Here is a 17,090-nt window from a genome sequence, read left to right on the forward strand (position 1 = left end):
GTAACTGAACAGACACTTCCTGCGTGGCGTCTCGGACCGTGGGCATCTGAGCAGCGAAAACCGTGAGAGACATGTAAATCTGCAGGGACTCCCGTGCACAGAGGGACAATAATGGTTTTAGAAAGCTAAAGGGAGAAGTGGATCTACATGCACATACCCAGTGTGCGTGTGCGTGTGCCTGTGTGTGTGTGGCTGTGAGCGTGCACGCACAAAGGCACATGCACATCAGTGTCAGCTGCAGAGGGTGTGTACCTATAACCATAAACCACAGAACACACACTTTAAATGCCTTTATGTCTCACATGCACTCAGTCTATTTCACTCGATGACACCATCATGGGATGCTTGGGGCTGTTGATTTTGGGTCTCTTCATGAATGTTGCTCACTGCTTGGAAATTCGGGGTAAGTCTGCATAGCTGCAGTCCGTCTGTGACCGTCAGCTGTTTATGAGCTTACTTTACTGGCCCTGTAGGTCTTATTTAACCTGTGGCATTCACACGAAACAGTGCAGCCATGGTTTTCCTGAGTGATTAGTCCAATTATAAATGCACACAGGCAATAAAGCCTCATGCCAGATGCATTTTTAAAAACTATCTATTTCTGCAATTTATGACTGATTGCATGTTGGTTTTGTTACTCTGGCTGTCCGTTTATTATTATTATTGATCAGCAGTGTCACCTAAAACCACATTAGTTTGTTTACAGCCTTTTAAAGTTAATATATGAGCGTCGTTAAAATGTTGTTGATTTTTTTCATTGTGTCAGGGGACAACCCTCAGCAGGATCAACTTTACTTAGATGATCCTGCTGTTTGGTTTTGGGTTGAGTCAAATCTGCAGAGTCACAGTGAGGTGCCAGCTGGAGATGAAAGTTTAAATGTGTGAAAAAGCAGTTTTCCTGCGAAGCCGAAACTCTTTTATTTGTTTACCACTTCCCCCGGTCTGCAGAGGATAGAGTTGCTGTGTCTGTGCTTGGTGATGCGTTTGGTGGGAGAATGAAGACCCTGGGGCTCAGGAAATATGATGCAGTGCATGAATGCATGATTTTTTTATTCTCCTCTCAGTTATTACTTTACTTGTATCCTTAAGGTGTGCCTTCTCCATGCTTGGCTGACATTTATTTTGGCAATAACCTGCAAGGGCAAATGAAGTATGAACCCACTAGGCATAATTGAACTGATAGAGCATATTTATTTCCCTCTCTCTCTCTTTGTGTCCTTTTGGATTCTCTCCACCTTGTTTCCGTTATGTAAAATAAAACCAACAGTGTTTCAGCCTTGAACTGTGTTTGATGCACGCAGCCTATTTTAGGCTGCAGCAGCTGGCTGTGTGTTCACTGGTTATCCACGAAGCAGTGCTGCAGCAAGCTGTCGCCATTTTACTCATCGTGCATCCGAAGCTGAATAGAAGGTCTGGCTTCAAGCAGCTGATAGTGCAAAGTGTGTCCTCAAGTGCACTTTGATGAAGTCAGCAGAGGTAGCAGAGTGACGGGTACTTGGTATTCACTGGAGTCCACACGCTGTCCCTTCTGCAAGTGCTAAAAACTGCCAGCTTCTATTAAATGTCCTTTTCTGTGAGGCCTGCTCTAATCGTTGCTGATTTCTCAATGGTGCGAAGGGATGAGGTTGCTGGAGTCGGGATATGGATCAGGGCGTAACTTTTGGACGGTTCTGTTATCTATGCACTGCAGAGGGGACAAGGCAGAATGTATATGAGCTGTGTCCCAGTTCATCGGCCAACTTCTTCGAGGAGGATGTGGCAGAACCGTAATGAGGCAGTTTGAGACAATTTTCTAATTTCATTATCCTTGTAATTATCCCTCGTGGGTTTTTGACCAAACACCTTAAGCGAATGGCATTTGATTAGTTACGTCAGATTGTCAACACACAAAACTAAGATCGTGATAATAGTGAAGGTTTCTTCTTAAACATCAGCACATTAGCATGGTCATTGTGACTTTGTTGACATGCTGACATTACCGTTTCGCACTCAAAGCAATGTTAGCATTTCTGCAAACTCTTACTCTAGTGTATATTGATTATTGGAACGTTCTAATCATGATAAAATAAATGACAACCTCATGACCACTGACCCGGTTAGGCTGCCTCATCCATCACCATTTCACTTAACCAGGGAAACACAATAGGATGTGCACAAACCCCTTTCATAGGCACAACAATGGACATTTATCAGCCGGCCGTCTGTCGTCTCAGGAACCAGGAACAATCACATTTTCTCCCTCAACACATCACTGGTCTGCTTGTGTTTGCAATTTCGAAGACGGCTCAGATGAACTTATGACCTCTCGTTGTGCTGTTCTCAGATCAGAGCGAAGAGCCGATCGAGATCACAAAGAACGTCACGGCAGTCCTGGGAGAAGTCGTGTACCTGAGCTGCAGATACCGGGGCGACGGTGAGATCCAGAGCGCCAAGTGGACTCGTCAAATTAACTCTAGAGTTAAATCCAGGGGACTGGCAGGATTTTCAAATGGTCGACCGTTTGCCCGCGACCACTTCTCGGAGCCGGAGTCTGTCACCAACCTAACGGTCCAGATGAAAGTGTCCAGTGTGGACGTAGAGGGCGAGTACCTCTGTGAGTTTGAAACTGAAGAGGCATCTTATTCTGACAGAGCTTTTGTCACTGTTCTAGGTAAGTCAAGCCAATAATGTCTTTCATTTGTTTAGATGAGGTTATGATTTAAATGTCTGGCTCCATAGGGTCACAACTGTCTCATTTTAATTCATTTTCAGACACACGTGCATGGCTGACATGTTTAACGTCTCACTTTGTTCACAGCTCGGCCTGATGTGCAGGTCCTCGTGAATGCTGAGACTATAAATGGCACTCACTTTCAGTCGGTGTCATGCTCAGCCAAAGGGGGCAGGCCCTCACCTCAGATCAGCTGGGTGCTTCCCGGCCGCACTCCCTCAGATTACCCCTTCACTGTCAACGTGAGCAGCACAGCTCACTCAGACGGCACGTTCACGCAGCAGAGCATCCTCCGCTTCCCCACGCACCTGCAGGACGAGGACAGCGTGACCTGCGAGGTTCAACACCCGACCCTCCCAAAGCCCACACTCACCACAGTGAGGGTGGAGACCTACAGTACGCACGCACTCAGCAGCACTTTGCATCTCTCTTGTTGTGTTTGTTGCAAGGAGGTGATAAACAGCGTTGTATCGCATCAGCAGTCAGAGTTTTGTAATCATGACTTAGCATAAACTCAACAATAACTGTCTCCTGCTGATTTTTTCACGTTTACCGTCACTTCCCCCCCGCTCCACAAAAACACAGTGACAGACCATAAATCACAATGGGCAGAGTAATGCATTCATGTGGGGATGCGTTTCACTGGTTTTACGCATATGGAAAAACCATAATGCAGCAATAACCGTTTAACTAATCAATCATTTAATTTCATACCAAAGTGCAGTTTGCTGTTCGGTGACTGCATTGCTACTCATTCTTTTGACAAGAAAAGTTCTCACTCTTGAGTCTTGTTAAGTGGTTAAAAAAAGGCAGATTTTGCACATTTCACCAACAAAGTTCTTTCATCTCATAAAGTATTGATGATGCATAGGATCAACACATCTTCATTTTAGACTTGCACCTTCCTTGTGGCAAAGATGTATCCACTTATTAGTTTTTTTTTTTATTAACTTTACAAGGTGAACATTTAATGCAGTTTGACAAAAGGCAAGCATGTAGGATGTTTACATATATTCACATTGTTTTTACGTCATTTAATTTTGCACAGATAATCCCCAGATGAATGATTTTGCACTTGCATTTTGAACTTGTGACAAAAAACCTAAATACTGCCAAAAAACAGCTGGTGCAACAGTAACCTGCCAAGTTTGAACCTCAAACAAACCTGATAATGTAAAGTTGCAACCCAATGTGTAAGCTCTAACAGACATGACACATAACAAAATAGGTGACCATTTTCATTTGGGCTTCTACCTTTGAATGCTCTTGATGCACCACCATGCGAAGAGAGATTACATTTTGAAAGCCCCCGACCGGAAGCAACACAGTACAGGTCAAGCTGTTGAGTTGTTTCAATTCTAAATTAGTTAATTTACTATTTAATATGTTTTTGAAAGTCCTTTGCATCCAGCTTCACTTCGGGCAGTGCAAATCGTTAAAATCCCTCCATGGCTGTTCATACAGCAGGTTTACGATTACAATCTCATTAGCATAAGCCAGGCTCATTTGTCCACGATGCATTCACAGTCCACTGAATCACTGCAGCTTAGGTAATTCTCTAACTGCTGTGGTAAAAATCCACACATAACTTTAGGTGTTAACAGATGGAAAATTCAAAGCCAAAGTGTTTAAATCGTACAAATCCTTCCCCGCCAACCGAGCTATTAAGAGCCGTTAGCTCACTCCTCTTACTCATTAGGGGAGGCTGGCTATAGCATGACACTGCAGCTTTTATGTATTTGATAATAGATTGTGATCTCTGCCGAGGCCCTGTATTAAAGCATGTGGTCGTCTCAGCTTTGGTTGGACGGCAGCTGGGCCAGACATCTGCTCTCAGCTGCAACCCGGCCAACAGATGGGACAGGTGATAAGTCTATGTCTCCCAAACCCAAGCAGAAGCCCCTTATGGTCTGTGTTTAGCTAACATCCAGCTCATCCGGCCCGAGCTTCCTATTAAACAAAAACACCTTGAGCCTTTCACTTGATATCTGACTATTTTAATTCACTGGAAAAAACATGAGAGCCTGTGAAAGAAAACCTCTTCTCGCTTTTCTTCCTGCTCTGCAGCGAGGCCAAATGTGACCATTAAAGCAAAGATGGAACAGCGAGAAGGAAACGAGTTCTGGGTGGTCTCGTGCATTTCCTCTGGAGGGAGACCCGACACTGACATCTCCCTGGCTTTGAGCAGGGATGAGGAGCTGGAAAGAGAAAACGTCACAGACTCAGACATGCAAAGGATCTCAGTCGTCCTCCCTGCAGCGGTGTACCAGGGCCACAACGTCACCTGTGTGTTTAAACATCTCAAGTTTGCACAAGTCCAGTCACGAGCCGTAACTCTGCCGACTTTCTGTGAGTACCGCCAGTGTCTGGAAAAACTCTGCTGATGCTCCTGAGGTGAAAGTTCACCACAGATATTCTGTTTGATCCACAGATTTGACTGGAGTTCAGTTGTTGAACTCAGAGACAAGAAACAACAGTGACGACTTCAAACGCACTGAGAGTTTAGAGCTGCAGGAAGGAGAGCGTGGAGTTGTCATCGGCCTCAAGGTCGTTGGGAATCTGCCACGTTACAATATCACCTGCACAAAGTAAGTGGGAGACTGAAGGTGCTTCAGATCTGGAAAACAATCTCATGATTTCCTGAGGGTTATCTCAACTTTTAGTAATACATTTTTTCATAGATTTATTTTTATTTTTGATTAATTTTACGTATTTAAATTTTCTCTTTCCATTTTTGGCATTTTCTTCCCATTTTTCAAAAGTTTTACTATATATATTATAAACTCGACAGACTAGCAGCTGTCAATCACCATTTCTAGTGTAAATCAGATATAATGGCGTTTTAGTTTTTCTCATGAGTGGTTTGAACTATTTGTACATAAAGACTGAAACAAGTTCCATATCTTCTGGAGGATGTGGTCACACATTGGGTGGCGTCTAACCACAAGTGTTAGACAGCAGGAGCCCTTTAAACACATTTCCTGGTCTAAATGATTGTTTATTCAATTTTACATTTTTGATCATTTTGTAATTGCTGAATCATTTTAAAACTGAAGCTGGAATCTCTCTTTGTGCATTTGCTTGTGTGTCTCTTCAGAGATGACGGCCCCTTGCCCACAGGGTTGGAGCTGGTTGGCAGGAGCCTCACGGTTCAGGGTCCGGTGGAGTTTCAGCTTTCCGGCCTGTACGAGTGTGTCGTCTCCTATCATCGTCTTAAAGCAATGCTGCAGATCAACATCACAGTTCATCCTTGTGATCCTCGGCCTGGTAGGTGAACCTGTGAGTGCTTCTCTCATGGTGAATTCCAAGCATCGTATGTGATGTTAATGTGGAACCTCCTCTCCACGCTTCTCCTCAGTTCCTCCCACCATACGAGTTGATTTGCAGACTAAAGGTGGACACCGGGTGATTGAGTGCTCAGCAGCTGATGCTGTTCCTGCAGCCAACATATCCTGGCTTCTACCGAAGGGTGTGTCCGGAGCCTCTTGGTCCAATTTCACTTCTCATAATGGAAGCCACTCTGTCACGGGAGTTTTTCTCCTCCCTGCCTGCTCACCCTCAGAGCTCACTGCAGAGTGTGTGATAAATCACCCGGCATTTGAGGAGCCAGAGACCAGAAGCATAACGCTGCCTCTTTGTGGTAGGTTCAACAAATCAAGCGAGGGATCAGTAGTGGACACATTTGGCCATGCAAACACCGTCGATTTGATCTACTTCTCCAACGAAACACCTCACATCCTCTGGTTTCACTTCTCTTTCCCTCACAGCTCGAACTAACATCACCATCAACTCCAGCACCGAGAGGAAAGATGGTGAACAGTTCACGAAGGTTGACTGCTCTGCAGACAGTGTTGCCTCTGCAGCAGCTATAACCTGGCATGTTGGAAACAGTGACGAGAGCATTGTGGGTAACCTGTCAGAGCCTGAAGTCCAGGCTGATGGCTCGGTTTCAGTCCGTAGCTCCGTTCACTTCTTGACGTCTTTGTATGCCGGTCTGAATTTGACCTGCACGGTGGAGCACCCAAGCTTGGAGGCATCAGAGAGAAGAACAGTACACGTTCCTGCGCAGAGTACGTTACTCGTTTCTTTGAAAGGTTTCTTTCTGTGACACACTCACACCCTCGCCCAGCTGCTCATTTCCTTCCTGTCACCCTTTCTTGTCTTTCAGGAGCCCCTCTGCTGGACGTGTCTTTGGTCAGACAGCGGGACTCGCACCTCTGGTTGGTCGTGTGTGCCTTCAGGGGAGAGGCTGACGGGACAAACCTCACCTGGGTTCTTCCGGACAATGCCAAAGGTCAAACATCCCTGCACTCAGAGTATGAGGGACGCTCCCTGAGAGCCCGGCTGACTTATCAGTTTCCACTGGCCCTTCATGAGGGGCAGGACCTGACCTGTGTGTACCAGTTTAAACATGGGAACACAGAAAAGAGGACCGTTCACATTCCCAGATACTGTGAGTTCAAAAGCACACTCAACTCCATCTAAATGTAGAAATTCACATAAATGCATCAAAGAAACGAGGTTGAACTGACTTTCCTGCAGATATCTCCTCCGTGAGAGTCCTGAACCGCACGACTCCTCTGAAGAATCGCCGCTACAGTGGTGAAGCCGTCATCCACAGACTGGCTCTCCAGGAAAATGATCACAACCAGAAAATACTGCTCCGAGTGGAAGGCAACGTGCCACAGTATGACCTCAGCTGCAAGAGGTGGTGTATCATTATGGTCATCATGGGGAAGCACCTGCACACACAGTGAACGGCACTAAATTTAATGTTCCCATATATTAAAGGAACTGATACTGATAGAGTTAAGAATGATCAGCTAAACTGGATTGTTTGCATAACATTAATGCTGTAGCGCTTTGACGTGAATTGCAATTAGTGGTTTGACATTTTGCTAAATATGTAAATATGCTTTATTGATTGAGTGTGACTGGAGATACGAAGATCTACAGCCAGGAGATGGTTGACGTAGCTTATACTGGAAACAGGGGAAACCAACTAGCTCTGTCCAAAGATAACAACATTCACCTTTAAAAGAAGCTTTAAAAATGCTCACAAATGAACAAGTTATATCATGCTTGTTTTTTCTGTATTGAAATAAAAAGAGCAAAAGTGTAAAAAAGGACTTGTGGTTTTATAAGGATTTATGTGCGGGATTAATTCTTGGCCGGGTGCAGTAAACTTCCAGACAAGAGCACGGAATCAATCTTCTCTGCACCTGTCCGTAATGGCAATAAAGCAAATAAGCATATTTCCAACAAATGTCAAACTTTTCCTCCGAGGGCAAATTGATTTAGAAGTTCCTTGTGTTTCAGGAGTGACGGCTCGCTGGTCCACATGGAGGGGCTGGCTGTGGTCTTCCCGGCGGGGGTCACGGATCGGGACGAAGGCCTGTACACCTGCTCTGCCTCCTTCTATCACCACGTGGCCGCGGTCAAGATTCAAGTGGAGGTCACGAGCGAGTTCAAACAGTTCGGTAAGTGCCATGTTGCGTTTCTGATTTCCTCGAGACACGATCGTACCAACAAAATCTGTTTGATCTGTGGGATGTTTGTGGATTTTGTGTGATGTATCTGTGTGTGTGTGTGCGTGTGTTGCAGCGCTGGCCGCCATGATCTGCGTTTCTTCGGCCTTGGCCCTCATCATCATCCTCGCCGTGGCTCTCTGGGTGTGCTGGTGAGTTAATTGCCCCCCTGCAGATGACAGGTCGCCGCTCTGCAGGTAATGTGTTGCTGGGCAAATGAGGCCAACGCTGCCAGAGTCATAAACGACACAAACAGGATGTGTGGATCGTTAACCCAACTAACCAAAACCCCAGTGTCGTGCAGTTATTCATAAACAGGAAGCAATGTGGCTGAAGCAGACAGGTGCCGCCGCAGCCCTCATCGTAGACAGGTAGAAAATGTTCCCTCAGTTTGTGTGAACAACAGATTCATATCTCCAGTTTGCTGTCTGGCTTTTAGCAGTGTTGCGTCTGCACTCGACTGCTGTTGGTTGGCCCATTATCCTCGAAGCCCCTTAGCCAAAGCAAAGGTGAACGGTTCAAAAAGTCCACATTAGAGTAATGAAACTCGAGCTGCCAATCGTCAATGAAAAATAAAAAGCCACAAAACCATTTCTTAATCTCGATGGTGCTTGAAAATATCTGTGAGTCACACGTCTTTTACAACTGATGTGGGAAATCTGTCCCGATGCTCGAGCTGCTTTACGGCGTCTGGCTGCAGACTTTTCCACATGTCCACGTTCGACGCCAAAGTCTGAACTATTCCCAGGAATGTTTGTGAGGATCAGATCAGGCCTGTGAATGAAGCTGGTGGTTCAGAGGCTCCTTCAATAGGCCTGCCTCTGTGGTCAGAACATTTGGTCAAGGTGCCATTGGTTGACGGACCCTCTGTCCCATTATGCCTTGCTCCAGTGGGTGGGTCCTGTCCTGTCAGGCTAATTCGGGAAGGTCAGTCGCCCAGTGTACAACAAGCATACACATAAAAACATGACTCCCAGGGAGAGGCGCTATTTTGGGACCGATGTGGACCCCGACTCCCACCCCCTCCCGTCCACTAGCGGGGACACATTTTTGAAATCAGCAGGTCTTCATTGAGTTGATGTCGATAGGGTCATAACGTACAAAGAGAGCTGCTGCTTCTGACATCAGAGATCAATGATGAGGACTCGGATCCCCTCTCCTCTGCATCAATATTCCTGTCACATAATGTATTAGCACCTGCAACATGTCTACTTGAACTGTGTCCGATTGAGCCACAGTGTCATCTAGTGGTGATGTCCAACTTCCTCATAAACAAAACAATAAAATCCAAACAGGCCTTTTCAGACGACTAATACAAGTTTTTTTTGTTTTCTTTTGCAGCACAAGAAATACAAGCAGTCCAAATAAGGTAAAACTACATCTTGATATAATTTAAATTTACAAATTTTCACTCTAATTTCACCTTGTGATCTCAGATTTTGCCCCTTTATATGAATCAGGAACCTAAAATAACCTCTGCTCTTACCTGATCTTACCTCCTTCTCTTGAATTCAGGAGAAGGAGCTCGGCTCTCCTGTGGTGAAGAAGCCAGCGATGGTAGAAAACAACAGCAAGGAATATGCTCAGCTGCTCAATTACTCCATCATCATCGATGTGAGGAGTGCGGTGTGAGGAGGATAGTGAAGGTGGTTTGTTTTTTAATACAGCGTTCAGCTTTACTTGATACAAAGGCTTCAGCTCACTGCAGCACTGTTTAAGAGTTCAATGTGTTTTATACGTGACTGAACTTAAGTGAAAGGAGCCACTGCTTTTATTCTTTTTAAAGTTCTTATTAAGTTGCCATTGATTTTTAAAAGCATTACTTTTTGCACTTTTTCATGTTATACTTGAATTTTGGTCTCGTTTTCTGTGCATGTTGTTTTCTCAGGTGTGTGACAATAAAATCATGTATAAATAATATATTGTTTGTGTTTGTTACCATGTGACTGCACCATTACTAACACATGTCCAGACGGCTGACACCCTTCTCACTCTCCATCTGCCCTCGTGTAATCTTTGGTCGAATGATTCAGTGGGGACATCTGTTGTCACCAGAGTAATTCTATAAATAAAATTCTGATGCCTTATATGATCCGGATGACAGCAGACTGGACCCACAGCCCCCCCACATGAGACCACAGTGCCGTTACGCCCTCTAGTGGCAAATGAATATGCACACAGCTAAGTGAATCCGTTTTTAGCCACACCGCAAAATTCATTTCAGAATTCTCTCAGACGTTCTGTTATTTCTCCTTCTTACCTAGTTTATTAAAATCATATCAATGCTAGTGTCACACTAATCCCTCCTTTTTATTACTGCTTTAGTATGCTGCTAACCTAAAGTGAGATTAGAATGGTTTGGGATATTAACTTCACTTTAGAACAGGCATTTTTTGCATATTGGGGGTAAATCCAGAGAATTCTGAGAAAGAGACTGCTGCCCCCCCTTAACATATTGCAAAGTAAATCAAACATTACAGCTGAGACCAGACAGGTTTGCTAAAGCTGGATGAATAAATAAATAGATCAAAGAAAATAAAGAAAAGTAACGCTCCTAAAGTTTTTCAACACGCTCACACCAGAGACGTTTTTAAAAGTTTGTATTTGCATCATTTACAATCTCATGTTAAAGACAACTTTAGCATTCACATGACTTGCCTTTGTATTAAATTATCTAAATACCTAAAGTGTCAGGGAACACAGAGTGTTTCATGTATGTGTATGCTGGTTTCACTTGATTTATTTCAAATCTCCAATCAGAACCTGAGCCGTTTCTGCTCAGGAAGGAACCTGCAGCTGAAACTAAATCATGTACATATAATGAAATCTGTGAAAACATGAGTATCAATCAGAATATGACACATTTAAATGAAAGTATATCATTTTCTGCTGCTTTAAAAAATAATTACCAACAGAAACGACATGTGGGAAAATGAAAGGGAACAATTTAATTTCTATGACGTTCTCTAACTGCCTCATCTTTTCTTGTACAGACAAGGCCTCAGCTGAAGTCCAAACTTCTTCACACTTTCTGGAGCATTTCCTGACTTCACACATTCAAAGGAGTAAAAATGAGTGTTCTCCGTATCCTAAAGAGAAAAAGACAGACAAAACACAAATTATTCTTGTGATCAGGCATCTACTTACTATCCTTCCGTACTTTTACAACACCCCCACGGGTCCAGCTATGTACAAGGTTTAATTCACTTAATTCAGGTCAGAGCTGCACAGTTTCCAGACTTATGCCCAACGAACAAATTAATTTTCCTCTAAGAAAGAACATCATCAGCCTGTTTAGCTGCTGAATTAATAAAATATGTAGGTCAAATTATGGATTAAAGATTACGTTTTTAATAATCTTTCTTTGTTTGTTCCATGCTTTAATTTGAAAGCACACCAAAACTGAAGTTGATCCAAAACCTGTCAATGAAAAGATTTCAAATTCAAGTCTTGTTCGGGTTGAGCTGTTTACTTGATGTTCATCAACCTTAAATAAATTTAACTTAGGTCGTAAACAATAAACCAGTCCACTCAATAGTCTGTTGTACCCGAGGTTTGCCTTCATTTACAGACTCCAGCTTTGAGCGGACACATTTTAAAGGGAAAAGGAAATGATGATACTTGTACTCACAGTAAATACGGTTGTATGTTAAATTAAGATAAGAGACAAACATGTCAAATGTAGATGTTTGTATGCCAGACAATCGCTTTTAGAGGTGTGATAACGCATGAGCTAACTTGGCTAATATTTAACAATGTATAGGGGGAAGGTAGACCAATAAGAATCTTTATCTGTCCCTGTAAACAGTCTTCATCCTGTTTGTCTCACCTTGGAAACCATCCTGAATCCCATATTAGCCAGAGCGGTGAGGAAGCTCCGCACGTTGTCGAACCTGCTGGCCACTTCTGCTATTTTAAGTACACCCCTGTAATAATTGTGTACAACAGTTAGACATATAGTGAATGTACAAAACTAAAAAAGCTAATTTTGATATCACTATCAGATCTCTTACCCCATCTTTAGGACTCGATTGGACTCTGATAGAAAATCTGCCAGGTTGGTCCCCATGAGGGAGAGGCAGAACACTGCGATGTCCACAGAGCCGTCACGAAGCGGCACCTGCACACACACACAGAATATGATTCATTCTATAACAATCACACAGGAAATGTACATTCTTTAGCAAATAGACAAAAAAACACATTCACACTCACGTTGGCCATGTCACAGACTGTGACCAGGTCACAGGCAGCTGCCAGGTCGAAGCTGTGCACCTTGTTCTGCACGCTGCGAGCGATTTTACAGTCCCCGCACCCGAAGTCTGCCACCACCATAGAGGGAGGTCTGAAACAAATGGTACGTGTTAGAAATCACAAGATATAAAACAATAGTTCACATTGTGGTGTTAGAATCCTACCGAACCGACGCTCATGTAAAGTTTTCACAACCACAAACAGCAGGCGTTATTCACACAGCACTTTACTGGAGTGTCAGTTAAAACACCCACAGGGCTGCATCATCTCCTGCACCACTCCTCAGTGTCACAGCTTCAGCAGAGTAATGATGTAGTTGAGTCTTTTGTGTTTAAAACAGATAAGATGCACACAGGACAGTGACGGCCTCAAACAGAAATGTGAAGAATATCTTATTCCGTTAACTATTTTTGGAGGTGAACAGACAGATGATCATTTTCATAACCTGACAATAAATAAGTGCATCTAACTCATAAGGATGTGATGGTGGATTTTATCATTGTATAAATCAATGGATTGATCTAAATTCAGTGTAATCCAATGAATCATCACATTCAAACTTGTTGAATTGTGCAGATTCATCAGATTAATATTCGTAAAATTACAAGAAAACGTTATTCCTACATTGATGACTTACTTCTGCTGTGATGACTGTGAAGTCTGTGACTTTTTGTTGTATTTGCCTGAATATTAATGTAAATCCACCATAAGACGTTTCCAAGTTAAATGTTCAAAGTTGAATTTGTTTGTATGGCACATTTCTAGTTTTACAAATCACTCTAACTACTCCTCTGTACTAATCCAGAGCAAGTAATCAAACCACCGACATTCTGATGAGAGGACAACCCGCTCTACCTCGTGAGCTTCGTTAAGAAACTAACCAGTTACTTCAGACACTCAAAGAAATTAAGCTTTGTGCCTTCGTACAACAGCATCTTACTTTCTCCTTTTTCATGGAGCACGGAGCTGCATCAGGTGTCTTATGAACTAAATATTAGACTTTTATTTAGGTGTTTAGTTTTCCTCTTAGTTCATGTGTGAGAATGAGCTAGTTCAAATTGCTGAAGAAGAACATGAGCATGTATTTGAAAGCTCTGAGAAGCTAGCAGGTGGATTTTGGAGCTCTGACTTTGCATTCCCTCAGGAATCTAACACAATCCCTTTGATTGATTATTAATAATGGAGATATCTCACTTCAGCTGAATCCAGGAGATGATGGCGTCCACCGGGTTGGCGGGCCACCTCTTGACCTGCGTGGTGTATCCTCTGTGGTAGATCCAGAAGGCTTGAGGATCCTGCTTGAACATGCGCTTGGCCTCGCCACTGGACGTGCTGTACAACACTTCGTTAATGAAGCGGAATCGAGCCGACTCCAGGCGCTGCTCCATGCGCTGCCTGAGGGAGGCGGAGCGGTCCAGCTTCACCTCCTCCTCTGGTGCCGCCGGCTCGTCCTTCGGCTCTGCAGGACTCTCTGCCTGGTCTGGTTGGGCTGGTTCTTTAATCTGGAGCATTTTCCGCAGCTTCGCTCGTTTCAGAATCTGTTCTTTGCTCAGCTCAGGTTTCAGTCTTTTATTAGGTGGCTGCTGCAGATCAGCGGTGATCTTAGCGTGTTCATAACCACTCTTTGTTTTGGTCTGTGTTTCAGTCCGCTGCTTTCCCCCTTTCTGTATTTCTGGTGCAGAGGATACACCAGTGTCCTCGGAAGTCTGTTTCCTTTTCTGTGGTTTACGTTCTGTCTCAGTTTTCTTTTTTGGACCTGCAGTGGGTTTTTTACTGTTTTTGCTGATAGATGAATCTGTTTTTACTTCTTCCTTCTGCTTGGGTTTATCTGCCGATTCTGTTTCATTCTCCTCTTCCTCTGTTTTCTCCCGGAATTTATTTTTACACTTCTTCTTGTTCTTCATTTTGTTTCTCCATTGTTGTCTACTCAGCTTCTCAGCGTCGTCTGGTTTGTTTGTGTTTGTCTTTGCAGATTTGGTAATTTCTTTATCCTTTGTCTCGCCTGCAGACGTGGTTTTTATCTTCTTGGCCACTTTAGGACAAAAGAAAACATAGTTCATTTTCACATTGATATCGTTCCGCTTCTCTGTGCATGACAATATAACAAGCCTTTCATCAGCTCATTACTCACCAACTTTGTTGTCTTTACTTTTCTTTTTTGCCACAGGTTTTTCCTCCTTGACGCTGGGAACCAAATCTCCGTTCTCCTGTGGCTCCTCTGATGTCTTTGCATGTCTTCCCTTTCTCCTCTTCTTCTTCTTTCTCTTGGTGGGGGATGAAGGTTCTTCTTCCGCATTCTCGCTGTCACTGTCCTGCTGGTGGTCGCTGTTCTTCCACTTAGGTATTGATCCCAGTGTTTCCAGGGTCCGCAGGAGACTCTTCTTCCCAACAAGCTTGGACTTATCAGGGGAATATAATCGATTTTATAATTAGTCTTTTATATAAAACAACATGCAGGTTAATACTGGGCTGAGTAATACAGTAAAAGTATTTCTTCTTTATTGATAAACTCTGTGATTACTGCAACTCAAATGAGATGATTTGCTATCTTCTTCCATCATACGACAAACTGAGTATCTTTGGGTTTTTAGACACGTTTATGAACAGACTTGAAATCGTCACTTTTGCCAAAGTTGTGGGATTTAATTGTTGTAACATACATAAAATAATAATTTGGTTGATCAAAACACAACACATTTAAATTACAGATAGTACTTATGTATTACACAGTCATAACACCAATAGTCAAACTTGTATCAGGTGAAGATGGTGGATTTTATTTTACCTTGACATTGCCGTTGTTCACCTTCTCTTTGCCTTTAGAGACGGTTTTACTCTGAGTCTGAGCGTCTTGATCATCGCTCCAGTCTTCCTCCTCATTAAACATGTTTCCACCAGGACTGTAATCATAACACACACAGACACACATCAGTATATAACACACGCTTATATATAACACATTCATCTATAGATAACACACACATCTGTAAATAACACAAACATGTAAGTAACACACATCTGTAAATAACACACATATCTGTAAATAACACTAAAATGCAAATAACCCACATCTGTAAGTAATACACACATCTACAAATAACAAACACACACACATCCGTATACAACATACACATTTACAAATAAGACACACATCTGTAAGTAATACACACATCTACAAATAACACACACATCTGTAAATAAAACACACATCTGTGTGTAAGTGCTGAGGATCAGGAAACCCTTCCAGTGTCACTCTTCTCATTCAGCTACTCACCAGTCTCCTGTTCACCAGTTTGTTGTGTCGGTGTCGCTGTTCGCAAACAGACGTTTTATTTAATATCATTAATATTTATGATCTGATATGTATCATAAGTGAATGTATTGAATCTACATTCAGTAACTTCGGTCGTTTCTCGTCAGAAGCGACAACCACGTTGTTTCCTCGAGCACGAACCAAACAGAAGTTCAGGCGCGAGTGGATGACGTAGACCAACTAGAGATTCATGGGAAATGTAGTTTTTCATAGCGAGGAGACACTAGAAATGTAGTCGAACATAAATGCTCTGTACTTATTCAATGTTTTTAGGGGAACAATAACAACACTGAAAACAACAATGTATTAATCATAATAATAGTACAAATAATAATAGTTTAATCAACGAATACATTTTAATGTCGACCACTTTGACCTGAAATGAATTACTGAAAGTGTTGCAAAAAGAATTAATTCAAAAGTTTTAATACATTCACAACAAACTTTCCATAAACTCACACACAAACATAAACAAAGACTATCTACATATTTTTACATACATACATATGTTTAAACATTATTTTGTTCATTGTACGTATAGTTTGATAAAACCTACACAACATTTATGATTTTTTCAGTTTACAGTTTTTTAGTAGGAATGACTAATAAATCGGATAGACAAGAAGATAGATAGATAGATAGATAGATAGATAGATAGATAGATAGATAGATAGATAGATAGATAGATAGATAGATAGATAGATAGATAGATAGATAGATAGATAGATAGATAGAAAAATATATAGATAGATAGATAGATAGATAGATAGATAGATAGATAGATAGATAGATAGATAGATAGATAGATAGATAGATAGATAGATAGATAGATAGATAGATAGATAGATAGATAGATAGATAGATGAAATAACTACTACAAACCTGTCACTGCAAAGAAGTATGTGCTAATAGAGATATTGACGATACAAATACTTTAAGGTAATTGAAAGACACAAGTAACTGGGAAAGAGTATTGAAGCCAAACATAAATGGGGATTTAAAGATAAATAACTGAAACAATACAAACTTGTGCGTTAGACTAACATAACCTGTAAAATGATGGTACAGCAGATGTAAGTATATTACAACAAAGTGAAAACAGTGCAAGACCAGGGGAGACTTTCTTGTCTTTTCAGGGTGTTTCTAAGCTGTTTGTATTATTATTGTTTCTAGACTTATTATTGCCCCTCCAGGGACAAATAAAGTTGTTTTTAATTGAATTGCATTCTGGTTAAATCTAATTAAACCTTTAAAAAAAATTGGGAAAACAGTGCAAGGGTACAAC

At 42.2% G+C, this 17,090-nt stretch overlaps 2 protein-coding genes across 2 annotated transcripts; one reads left to right on the forward strand and one right to left on the reverse strand.

The window, feature by feature from the left end:
* The first annotated feature begins 336 nt into the window (after window positions 1-336).
* On the forward strand, window positions 337-10,034 carry si:ch211-149e23.4 (uncharacterized). Its single transcript, XM_061072571.1, has 14 exons — window positions 337-403; window positions 2,324-2,650; window positions 2,798-3,106; window positions 4,778-5,059; window positions 5,142-5,298; window positions 5,808-5,977; window positions 6,069-6,350; window positions 6,478-6,780; window positions 6,879-7,163; window positions 7,253-7,418; window positions 8,030-8,190; window positions 8,315-8,390; window positions 9,580-9,607; window positions 9,754-10,034. The coding sequence occupies exons 1-14, from the start codon at window positions 337-339 to the stop codon at window positions 9,868-9,870; spliced, it is 2,730 nt and encodes a 909-aa protein (XP_060928554.1). The 3' UTR covers window positions 9,871-10,034.
* A 787-nt stretch (window positions 10,035-10,821) lies between these two features.
* Window positions 10,822-15,933, reverse strand: rrp8 (ribosomal RNA processing 8). Its single transcript, XM_061073250.1, has 8 exons — window positions 15,767-15,933; window positions 15,278-15,392; window positions 14,624-14,891; window positions 13,687-14,524; window positions 12,454-12,583; window positions 12,252-12,358; window positions 12,068-12,164; window positions 10,822-11,327 (listed from the first exon to the last, which is right to left on the reverse strand). The coding sequence occupies exons 2-8, from the start codon at window positions 15,377-15,379 to the stop codon at window positions 11,214-11,216; spliced, it is 1,656 nt and encodes a 551-aa protein (XP_060929233.1). The 5' UTR covers window positions 15,380-15,392; window positions 15,767-15,933; the 3' UTR covers window positions 10,822-11,213.
* Window positions 15,934-17,090: the final 1,157 nt, after the last annotated feature.

The sequence above is a fragment of the Limanda limanda genome, chromosome 6 (genome assembly GCF_963576545.1).
Source record: "Limanda limanda chromosome 6, fLimLim1.1, whole genome shotgun sequence".
NCBI classification, from domain to species: domain Eukaryota; kingdom Metazoa; phylum Chordata; class Actinopteri; order Pleuronectiformes; family Pleuronectidae; genus Limanda; species Limanda limanda.

Coding starts and splice junctions, on each gene's coding strand:
- si:ch211-149e23.4 (XM_061072571.1), top strand. CDS start 337: ATGGGATGCTTGGGGCTGTTGATTTTGGGTCTCTTCATGAATGTTGCT. Junction 3,107..4,777: donor AGTGAGGGTGGAGACCTACA/GTACGCACGCAC, acceptor CCTGCTCTGCAG/CGAGGCCAAATGTGACCATT. Junction 5,060..5,141: donor CGTAACTCTGCCGACTTTCT/GTGAGTACCGCC, acceptor TTTGATCCACAG/ATTTGACTGGAGTTCAGTTG.
- rrp8 (XM_061073250.1), bottom strand. CDS start 15,379: ATGTTTAATGAGGAGGAAGACTGGAGCGATGATCAAGACGCTCAGACT. Junction 14,525..14,623: donor AAGTAAAGACAACAAAGTTG/GTGAGTAATGAG, acceptor TTTGTCCTAAAG/TGGCCAAGAAGATAAAAACC. Junction 12,359..12,453: donor CAGTCTGTGACATGGCCAAC/GTGAGTGTGAAT, acceptor GTGTGTGTGCAG/GTGCCGCTTCGTGACGGCTC.